We start from the raw sequence: 10,736 nt of genomic DNA on the forward strand, positions 1-10,736 counted from the left end.
TTTTTATTTTATTTTATATTATATTATATTTTATTATATTATTTAATTTAATATTATATTATATTATATTATATTATTATTAATATCAGTGGCGAAACAGCCACAATGATCATTAACAGTAATAAGAATAATAGCAATAATAATCAGTAGTAATTTAATCAAAATATATTATTATATTATATTTTTATTATAATAATATAACATAATAATAATATATATATAATTATATTATATTAATATATATTATTATTATATTATTATATTCTTCATTCTGTTGAAGTTGAAGCTGAAACTACAGCGACACCTGGAGGACACATGTGGTAACAGCAGCCTGTAAATGGATGGATGGATTCATTAATAGATGGATTCATTAGTAGATAGATTGATTAATATATTAATTAATAGATGGATAGATAGATTAATATATTAATTAATAGATAGATAGATTGATTAATATATTAATTAATAGATAGATAGATAGATAGATAGATTCATTAATTAATAGATCTACAAACAATAAGGATCGTCCTGTGTTTGCTGCAGAGGTCTGTGCGTCCGTCGCAGCCTAATTACGTCACCGCGTTGCCTTAGAAACAGAAGCCAGCTGCCTCCGTGCTAGCCGCTAGCCGCTAGCCGCTAGCTCCGTCAGTTAACTCAGTATTTTGTTGTTTCAGAGCTTTAATACTTTTAATAAATCAATGATTAGATGTGAACCGGGGAGCGGAGCCGCCGTTTCACCGGTTAACGTAACTTGTTGTGTCCGTTAATGTGATTTTATCGTCAGTTTAACCGACAGACGGTGCTGCTGGGAGACGGAGAGCTCATCAGCTGACTGGAGAACAGGTGGTGGACTGGAGAGGAACCTGAGAGGCGACAGGTGTCCAGCCTCTGACAGGTGAGCCTCCACTGACCGGAAAGACTTCCGGGTACCTGTTTAATTAATGACGATGATATCAGCGCGTGCTGTCAGAGCTAGAGGCTAACGGCTAACAGCTAACGGCTAACAGCTAACAGCCTGAAGTCGACTTGTAGTCAAGACCGCCTAAACCGAGACCAAGACACGACCAAGACCAGAGAGTATCAAGACCAAGTCAAGACCAAGACCAGAGAGTATCAAGACCAAGTCAAGACCAAGACCAGAGAGTCAAGTTGGTATAAATATGAGACTGTATTATTTCAACTACAGGGACAATAATACAGAGACAGTGCATGTGTTGTGTGTGAACTCACTATAAATGTTATTATCAACTGGCTAAAAATCAAATATGTGTAGCAACTGCATTATATATCTATTTCTACACTGTTTGAGTGACATGACTATAGTCCTATAGTCCTATAGTCCTATCGTCCTATAGTCCTATAGTCCTAAAGTCCTATAGTCCTATAGTCCTAAAGTCCTATAGTCCTATCGTCCTATCGTCCTATCGTCCTATAGTCCTAAAGTCCTATAGTCCTATAGTCCTATAGTCCTATAGTCCTAAAGTCCTATAGTCCTATAGTCCTATCGTCCTAAAGTCCTATAGTCCTAAAGTCCTAAAGTCCTATAGTCCTATCGTCTTATAGTCCTATCGTCCTATAGTCCTATAGTCCTATAGTCCTATCGTCCTATCGTCCTAAAGTCCTATAGTCCTAAAGTCCTATAGTCCTATAGTCCTATAGTCCTAAAGTCCTAAAGTCCTATAGTCCTATAGTCCTAAAGTCCTATAGTCCTATAGTCCTAAAGTCCTATAGTCATATAGTCCTATAGTCCTATAGTCCTAAAGTCCTATAGTCCTATAGTCCTATAGTCCTAAAGTCCTATAGTCCTATAGTCATATAGTCCTATAGTCCTATCGTCCTATCGTCCTATCGTCCTAAAGTCCTATAGTCCTATAGTCCTATCGTCCTAAAGTCCTATAGTCCTATAGTCCTAAAGTCCTATAGTCCTATAGTCCTATAGTCCTAAAGTCCTATAGTCCTATAGTCATATAGTCCTATAGTCCTATAGTCCTATAGTCCTATCGTCCTATAGTCCTATAGTCCTATCGTCCTATAGTCCTGAAGTCCTATCGTCCTATAGTCCTATAGTCCTAAAGTCCTATAGTCCTATAGTCCTATAGTCCTAAAGTCCTATAGTCCTATAGTCCTATAGTCCTAAAGTCCTATAGTCCTATAGTCATATAGTCCTATAGTCATATAGTCCTATAGTCCTATCGTCCTATAGTCCTATAGTCCTATCGTCCTGTAGTCCTGTAGTCCTATCGTCCTATAGTCCTATCGTCATATAGTCCTGTAGTCCTATAGTCCTATAGTCATATAGTCCTGTAGTCCTATAGTCCTATAGTCCTATAGTCCTGTAGTCATCTAACAGAACAACAAGCCTCGTACACCACCCTGCACCTCAAAACAGTCTAATGAATTGGAAACATGTTACTGATTTAAATTGTACTTAATTTGTAGATGAACCGTTAATACTAAATATTAAAGATACACAATTATCAACATGAAATTATTATTATAGTGGCCAAATTACACCGTATAATATCAGCATCACTGAAATGGCATAGGCCTAATGCTTAATCAATCACAACGACATGCAAATATTATTCAAAGGCCAATGATGCCATATATTTATTCAAACTAGGCCATTATAAGCACGATACTGTAATTAAATACACAGACACACAGGTGCACCAAGCTCTTTATGGTCTGTAAAACCAAACCTGACGACTGACGCATTCACCCTGAGAGGACGAGCGCCAACGCCTCCTGTGTCACAAAATGCATGTGATTGGTACTTGAAGGGGGCGTATAATGATAATATAGGTTACAAATCCCTTCGACAACGCTCGGCCAGTCCGAGACACTGCGAGACCGAGAGACCCAAGGCCGTGACAAGACCAGTCTCTGGAACCACAGGTCTCACCTGTAGCATCAACGACTGCATTAAACTAGAGTTTAAAACATCAGGAACTAGACCTGATGGCTTATTTTATTATTTTATGGTATTTATATTATGTTATACACTTTATTTCATGTTTTATTTAATATGTCATTTATATAATGTATTATTCATTATGTTAGTGGAGAAACAGCTGAATGTAAAAGTGTCATTAAATGAATTGAACTAATATTAATACTCTGTGTTTATGTCCATATTATCTCTGGTGTTCAGCTCGTGTCCTGGTGGTTTGTTTATGAAGAGAATAATGTGTGTGTTTATTAAACAGGATGAAGGAGGAGCAGGAGGAGGAGGAGGAGGAGCAGGAGGAGCAGGAGGAGCAGCAGGAGCAGCAGGAGGAGGAGGCTCTGGTGACGGAGCTGAAGCTGCAGCTGGACGATGAAAACCTGAACCTGGACCAGAAACTGCGTGTCCTGACCGTCGGCCTGAACCGTGAGACGTCACGTTGTCTTGTCCTCCTGATTCACTGCGTCTCCTCTGAATGTCTCAACGTGTCTCTGCTGTCCCCAGACGTCCTGAACTCAGCGGCCGTCCACATGAACGCTGATCAGCTGACTCGTGTCAAGGCTCAGTTGTATCACAGCGGCGTCCTGAGTCACTGCGTCCTCACGCTGTCCCATCCCAGAATGCAGCGGGGCGACTGGAGCGGCGCCGCCACGCTGGCCCAGCTCACCAGGTACGTCACAGGTCACAGGTGACAGGTCACAGGTCACAGGTCACAGGTGACAGGTGACAGGTGACAGGTGACAGGTCACAGGTGACAGGTCACAGGTCACAGGTGACAGGTCACAGGTGACAGGTCACAGGTGACAGGTGACAGGTGACAGGTCACAGGTCACAGGTCACAGGTGACTGGTGACTGGTGACAGGTCACAGGTCACAGGTCACAGGTCACAGGTGACAGGTGACTGGTGACTGGTGACAGGTGACTGGTGACAGGTCACAGGTCACAGGTGACAGGTGACAGGTCACAGGTGACAGGTGACAGGTCACAGGTGACTGGTGACTGGTGACAGGTGACAGGTCACAGGTGACAGGTCACAGGTGACAGGTCACAGGTGACTGGTGACAGGTGACTGGTCACAGGTGACTGGTGACTGGTGACAGGTGACAGGTCACAGGTCACAGGTGACAGGTGACAGGTCACAGGTGACAGGTGACAGGTCACAGGTGACTGGTGACTGGTGACTGGTGACAGGTGACAGGTCACAGGTGACAGGTCACAGGTGACAGGTCACAGGTGACTGGTGACAGGTGACTGGTCACAGGTGACTGGTGACTGGTGACAGGTCACAGGTCACAGGTCACAGGTGACTGGTGACTGGTGACAGGTGACTGGTGACAGGTCACAGGTCACAGGTGACAGGTGACAGGTCACAGGTGACAGGTGACAGGTCACAGGTGACTGGTGACTGGTGACTGGTGACAGGTGACAGGTCACAGGTCACAGGTGACAGGTGACAGGTCACAGGTGACAGGTGACAGGTCACAGGTGACTGGTGACTGGTGACAGGTGACAGGTCACAGGTGACAGGTCACAGGTGACAGGTCACAGGTGACTGGTGACAGGTGACTGGTCACAGGTGACTGGTGACTGGTGACTGGTGACAGGTCACAGGTCACAGGTGACAGGTGACAGGTGACAGGTGACTGGTGACTGGTGACAGGTCACAGGTCACAGGTGACTGGTGACTGGTGACAGGTGACAGGTCACAGGTGACTGGTGACTGGTGACAGGTGACTGGTCACAGGTGACTGGTGACTGGTGACTGGTGACAGGTCACAGGTCACAGGTGACAGGTGACTGGTGACTGGTGACAGGTCACAGGTGACAGGTCACAGGTCACAGGTGACTGGTGACAGGTCACAGGTGACAGGTCACAGGTGACTGGTGACTGGTGACTGGTGACAGGTCACAGGTGACAGGTGACAGGTCACAGGTGACAGGTCACAGGTGACTGGTCACAGGTGACAGGTGACAGGTGACACGTCACAGGTGACAGGTCACAGGTGACAGGTCACAGGTGACAGGTGACTGGTGACAGGTGACTGGTCACAGGTCACAGGTCACAGGTGACTGGTCACAGGTGACTGGTCACAGGTGACAGGTGACAGGTCACAGGTCACAGGTGACAGGTGACAGGTCACAGGTCACAGGTGACAGGTGACAGGTGACAGGTCACAGGTGACAGGTCACAGGTCACAGGTCACAGGTCACAGGTGACAGGTGACTGGTGACTGGTGACTGGTCACAGGTCACAGGTCACAGGTCACAGGTCACAGGTGACTGGTCACAGGTGACAGGTCACAGGTCACAGGTGACTGGTCACAGGTCACAGGTGACTGGTCACAGGTGACTGGTCACAGGTCACAGGTCACAGGTGACTGGTGACTGGTGACTGGTCACAGGTCACAGGTCACAGGTCACAGGTGACAGGTGACAGGTCACAGGTGACAGGTGACAGGTGACTGGTCACAGGTCACAGGTCACAGGTGACTGGTCACAGGTGACTGGTCACAGGTCACAGGTCACAGGTGACAGGTCACAGGTGACAGGTCACAGGTCACAGGTCACAGGTGACAGGTGACAGGTGACAGGTCACAGGTGACAGGTGACAGGTGTTTGTCTGACCGGATTTAAACAGCATCACTTTCTAAACACTTTGTTGTGGCGCCCGTCTCCAGCTCCTGCTGCGTCGGCCTCGACCCCGGCCGCCTCGACCCCGGCTGCCTCGACCCCGGCCGTCTCGACCCCGGCCGCCGCTCAGACGCCTTCCACCGCCTCTTCCTGCCGTCGGTGGTGGACGCTCTCCTGTCATTGGCCGGTCGGCTGGCGAGGCGAGCGGAGGTGAGGCTGCGTTCAGGTACGACTCCGTCAGTCAGAGCGTTGACGGTGACTCGTGTGTTTGTGTTTCAGGGAGCGTCTCTCCTCAGGAAGGTGATGGATTCACTGGGATGGCTGCTCTCTGCTCACACTCAGCTCACGGCTCAAGGTCGGTCACATGACCCCTCACTGACCGATCAGCTGATCGGTCAGCTGACTGATGGTGTTGACGTCTGTGTCTCTGCAGTCCTCAGCTCCGCCCACTACGAGCAGATCCAGATGTGCGACGACGTCCCCGTGTCTCTGCTCTGCGTCCAGCTGTGGACTCACATCTGCTCGTCCAGCAGGTAACTCACCTGGTCACATGACTTCCTGTCTGCGTCCCTGTCTTCACCTGTCCTCGTCCTCTCAGGGACTTCCTGTCTGCGCTCAGCGACGACTCCGTTCTGTTGCTGCTCAACGAGGCTGTCGGCCAATTAGCTGTCAGCTCTGACTCTGCGGTGGGAGGGGCCTCCGTCAGGCTGGTGCTCCTCATGGCCAATCAGCTGGGGCTGCGCCTCCACGCCCTCCTCCTCAGCTTCAGAGGTCAGAGGTCACACCAGGTGGGACTGTCGCTCACGTGGAAGGTCGGAGGTCACTGTGTCTGTCTCCGCAGGTCTGGACAGCCTGCTGGACAAAGACTGGAGGGGGCGGGGCTTCGACCAGGAAGTGGATCAGCTGATTGAAATCATCCAATCAAAGAAGGACACGTTGAGTCCGTCTCAGGTGCCTCACGTGTCTTCAGTCTCTGATATTTTAAGATGTAGTTTATTAAGCGTGACCTCTGACCCCTGGCGTCTGTGTGCAGGTGCGTACTGAGCACGTGCGGGCGGCCTGTGTGATCCAGGCGGCGTGGAGGTCGCATCGGACCAGACGCAGAGTGAAGAGTCTGAACAGAGCGGTCAGCGTCCTGCAGAGGACATACAGGTGAGGAGGAGTCTGTAGGACGTAGCCTGAGGACACAACGGGAGGACGCTCACCTGTGCTCCTCTGTCAGGGCTCGAAGGAGGCGGCAGGAGCAGCAGGAGGAGGCGCAGCAGTGGGAGGAGGAGCTCAAGTATCAGGTAAGTAGTCCAGATGTCCAGGGAGACGAGGACGAGGACGTCACCGGGACGACGAGGACGTCACCAGGTCTAAAATGTGTTTCAGGTGAATGTGAGACGTCAGCGGGCCAGGACGGAGTTCCACCAGAAACAGAGGAGGCTGCTGCAGCTGCTGCCTCCAGGTAAACGCTGCTGCTGCTGCTGCTGCTGCTGCTGCTCACAGGAAGCTCTGAGCAGGACTCTTATTGTGAAAGACAAACAACCTGTGTGTGTGTGTGTGTGTGTGTGTGTGTGTGTGTGTGTGTGTGTGTGTGTGTGTGTGTGTTCAGACCAGGTGCAGTCTTACCTGCAGGAGTGTGAGCGGCGAGCGGCCGTGGTCATCCAGAGCTCCTGGAGAGGCTTCAGACAGAGACGCCACTACAACAACACACTGAGACACACACTGAGACGCACACACACACAACAGCACGCCGCCAGGACGCTGCAGAGAGCGGTACACACACACACACACACACACACACACACACACACACACAGGATGTCCTCACAGAGACACAGAATGTCCTCAGTGTCCTTTCTCGTCTGTCAGGTGCGCTGTTTCCTTCAGAAGCGGCGAGCAGCGAAGGCCCCGCCCATCGCTCCTTTCTGGATTGGTCAGCAGGGTTTGACGGACAGCCGGAGGGCGGAGCTACAGCAGCAGGTGGAGGAGTACGTGGCTGTTCATCCGGTGAGACGCTGCTTCATGGTAAAACACCTCCACCTTCAACACGCCTCTGACACGTGTTGGTGTGTTGTAGTCGTCACGCGTGTCGGCCGAGGAGTGCCGGCGGCTCCATGAGGAGGTGCAGCTGCTGCTGAAGGAGGAGGTGCAGGGAGGAGGAGCTCAGAGGAGGAGGAGAGAGGAGCAACGGGTGGAGGCTCTGCTGGCTCACACACACACACAGCTGGAGCTGCTCAGAGGTAACTATTACATGCTAAGCTAACTTCCTGTGTCTTTGTTGCTAACGCTAAGCTAACTTCCTGCTGGTGCCTCTGAGACCGATGAACATCCTGTCCCCACAGACGCCCCGCCCCTCGCCGTCGTCACGGCAACGGTGGCCGACTCCTTCCTGAGGCCGGCGGGTCCTGTCGCCGCCCGGGCCCGTGACGCCCACAACGCGGCGCTGCAGGCCGGCCGGCGGCCCTGGTGGATGATGCTGGGAGAGACGGACGGCTGTGGCCCCGCCCACATGCAGGACCTGGAGGCGGAGCTTGGAGGACTGTACTTGGGGGGGGTCGGACGCTCCGAGGGGGAGTAAATGCTTTAAACCCAAACATGAGATGTGTTCAATAAATAAATAATCACTTTGTTACAGCTGTTCAGTGTCCTTCCTCTAAACTACATTACCCAGAATGCTCTGTGTCTGTGTCAGTGACCAGTCTCCTGGGGGACGTCACAGAGAATCCATCAAACTCATTGATTGGTTGATCTGAGCCGGAGGCAGAGGTTACATAAACACATGGGTCAGAGGGAGAGACGACGGCAGCAGGAGGCTCAGAGGAGGAGGTACGCAGGAGCTACAGAACAGGAGGTACGCAGGAGGAGCTACAGAAGAGGAGGTACAGAGGAGGTACAGAAGAGGAGGTACGCAGGAGCTACACAAGAGGAGGTACGCAGGAGGTACAGAAGAGGAGGTACGTAGGAGCTACATAAGAGGAGGTACACAGGAGGAGGTACGCAGGAGGTATAGAAGAGGAGGTACGCAGGAGGAGCTACAGAAGAGGAGGTATTCAAGAGCTACACAAGAGGAGGTACGCAGGAGGATACAGAATAGGAGGTACACAGGAGGTACAGAAGAGGAGGTACACAGCAGGTACAGAAGAGGAGGTACGCAGGAGCTACAGAAGAGGAGGTACAGAGGAGGTACAGAAGAGGAGGTACGCAGGAGGAGCTACATAAGAGGAGGTACGCAGGAGGTACAGAACAGGAGGTACACAGGAGGAGGTACGCAGGAGCTACAGAAGAGGAGGTACAGAGGAGTAGGTACGCAGGAGGAGGTACAGAAGAAGAGGTTCACAGGAGCTACAGAAGAGGAGGTACACAGGAGGAGGTACGCAGGAGGTATAGAAGAGGAGGTACGCAGGAGGAGCTACAGAAGAGGAGGTATTCAGGAGCTACAGAAGAGGAGGTACGCAGGAGGATACAGAATAGGAGGTACACAGGAGGTACAGAAGAGGAGGTACACAGGAGGTACAGAAGAAGAGGTACAGAGGAGGTGTGCAGGAGGTACAGAAGAGGAGGTACAGAAGAAACAAAGAGGAGGTAGGAGGAGGAAGGAGGAGGTACGTTGAAGCTTGTTTCTCCACTTTCCAACAAACATTTGATTTGATTTGAGCGGAGTCAGAGTATGTGATACACCTCCTCTGTTACACCTCCTCTGTTACTAACAGGAGGAGGTGTAACAGAGGACCTAATCTGAAGCTGTTGAGCTGAATGAGTTAATGTCCAGAGGAATGTGTGGAGGGAGGAGGGAGGGAGAGTTTTCACCTCACTCCTTCTCCTCCTCCTTCTTCTCCTTCTTCTCCTTCTTCTCCTCAGTCCAGGTGGTCACCAAGATGCCGGGGACCCTTCCCAGGTTTCCCAGCATGCCGCGGGGGGTGTCCATGCCCTCCTTGCTGAGCTCCCTGCCCCGAGGCATCAGCCCTCCCTCTCTACCCACTCTGCCCAGAGGGATGCAGCTGCCCCGGGTGGTCGCCATGCCGACCGTATCCCAGGCTCCTCGGCGGCTGCTGCAGGACTGCTGCTCCGTGCTGGACCACCAGACACCTGGAGGTAACAGATCACCTGTGTTAGCTTCTGTTAGCGAGCTGATGCTAATGGATGACACAATACAAAGAGAGTCTGCTGCAGACGTAGACATGATTCATTTCATATGAACATTAATATTAATACCAGTCAGTCAGGGTCGTGGGCGTCCATCTTGTTTTTTTCTGTTTCTGCTGGAATGATAAATAAATCCAGATTATCGAGCGCTGAGCTGCTGCACATGGCCCGGATCTCACACACACACACACACACACACACACACACACATACACACACATAACACACACTCATAACACACACACACACACACATACATATAACACACACACACATACACACTCATAACACACACACACACACAGCTTAGCTGGACGACAGTGTGTGTGTGTGGGTGTTTGTGTGTTGAGGATTAACTGTGTGTGTGTGATGGATGCTGATCTGAACACGTCGTCTTCATGTACGGTAAGAAATGATTTATTCATCGTCAAGGTTTTAGACTTTTTACCTGTAGAGTCATCAGAGCTGAACATTTAGTCGTTAGAGGAAGAAAACCTGTTGAAGGATTTGATTTAACTGACGATGAGAACAACTGGAACACAGCTATAGTGATGAAGAGGAGGAGGAGGAGGAGGAGGAGGAGGACAGGTAGAGAGGGTAGAAGAGGAAGAGAAGGAGAAGAAGAGGATGAAAAGGAGGAAGAGGAGGAGGTCATGTGACTCTGTAACGTTAGAACTACTACAATATAAAGTCATGATGTAACCAGACAGCAGGATTAACATGGACGACTACTGTAGTAATATTACACTACTACAGGAGTCCAGCAGTACTACAGTATTCCAGTAGTAGTCCAGTAGTACAGTAGTCCAGTATTCCAGTAGTATTCCAGTAGTCCAGTAGTATTCCAGTAGTCCAATATGTAGTCCAGTAGTCCTCCAGTAGTCCAGTAGTAGTCCAGTAGTAGTCCAGTAGTCCAGTAGTCCTCCAGTAGTCCAGTAGTCCAGTAGTAGTCCAGTAGTCCTCCAGTAGTCCAGTAGTCCTCCAGTAGTCCTCCAGTAGTCCAGTAGTAGTCCAGTAGTCCAGTAG

At 50.1% G+C, this 10,736-nt stretch overlaps 1 protein-coding gene and 1 pseudogene across 3 annotated transcripts in view; both read left to right on the top strand.

The window, feature by feature from the left end:
• The first annotated feature begins 624 nt into the window (after positions 1–624).
• On the top strand, positions 625–8,190 carry iqcb1 (IQ motif containing B1). Of its 2 annotated transcripts, XM_084574081.1 has the most exons (15): positions 625–895; positions 3,210–3,373; positions 3,452–3,617; positions 5,627–5,789; positions 5,859–5,934; positions 6,013–6,112; positions 6,178–6,350; positions 6,421–6,530; positions 6,613–6,731; positions 6,802–6,868; positions 6,954–7,029; positions 7,177–7,340; positions 7,437–7,574; positions 7,645–7,807; positions 7,910–8,190. In XM_084574081.1, the coding sequence occupies exons 2-15, from the start codon at positions 3,211–3,213 to the stop codon at positions 8,143–8,145; spliced, it is 1,914 nt and encodes a 637-aa protein (XP_084430207.1). In that variant the 5' UTR covers positions 625–895; position 3,210; the 3' UTR covers positions 8,146–8,190. The 2 variants fall into 2 exon arrangements, with proteins under 2 accessions (XP_084430207.1, XP_084430206.1); XM_084574080.1 differs by having other exon boundaries at positions 5,859–6,112.
• Positions 8,191–9,442: 1,252 nt separating this feature from the next.
• The window catches only part of LOC311509107 (protein EFR3 homolog B-like), a 14,822-nt pseudogene continuing 13,528 nt past the window's right edge, over positions 9,443–10,736 (top strand). The window contains exon 1 of the transcript in view: positions 9,443–9,659. The product of the transcript in view is annotated as a protein EFR3 homolog B-like (transcript). The remainder of the gene's footprint in view (positions 9,660–10,736) is intronic.

This window comes from Chelon labrosus (genome assembly GCF_963514085.1).
Source record: "Chelon labrosus genome assembly, chromosome: 24".
In the NCBI taxonomy this organism is placed as follows: domain Eukaryota; kingdom Metazoa; phylum Chordata; class Actinopteri; order Mugiliformes; family Mugilidae; genus Chelon; species Chelon labrosus.

Excerpts from the sequence above, each read along its gene's own strand:
- iqcb1 (XM_084574080.1), top strand. The coding sequence starts at position 3,211 with ATGAAGGAGGAGCAGGAGGAGGAGGAGGAGGAGCAGGAGGAGCAGGAG. Across the intron at positions 6,732-6,801 it reads GTCCTGCAGAGGACATACAG|GGCTCGAAGGAGGCGGCAGG; the intron begins GTGAGGAGGAGT and ends CTCCTCTGTCAG. Across the intron at positions 7,808-7,909 it reads ACAGCTGGAGCTGCTCAGAG|ACGCCCCGCCCCTCGCCGTC; the intron begins GTAACTATTACA and ends CTGTCCCCACAG.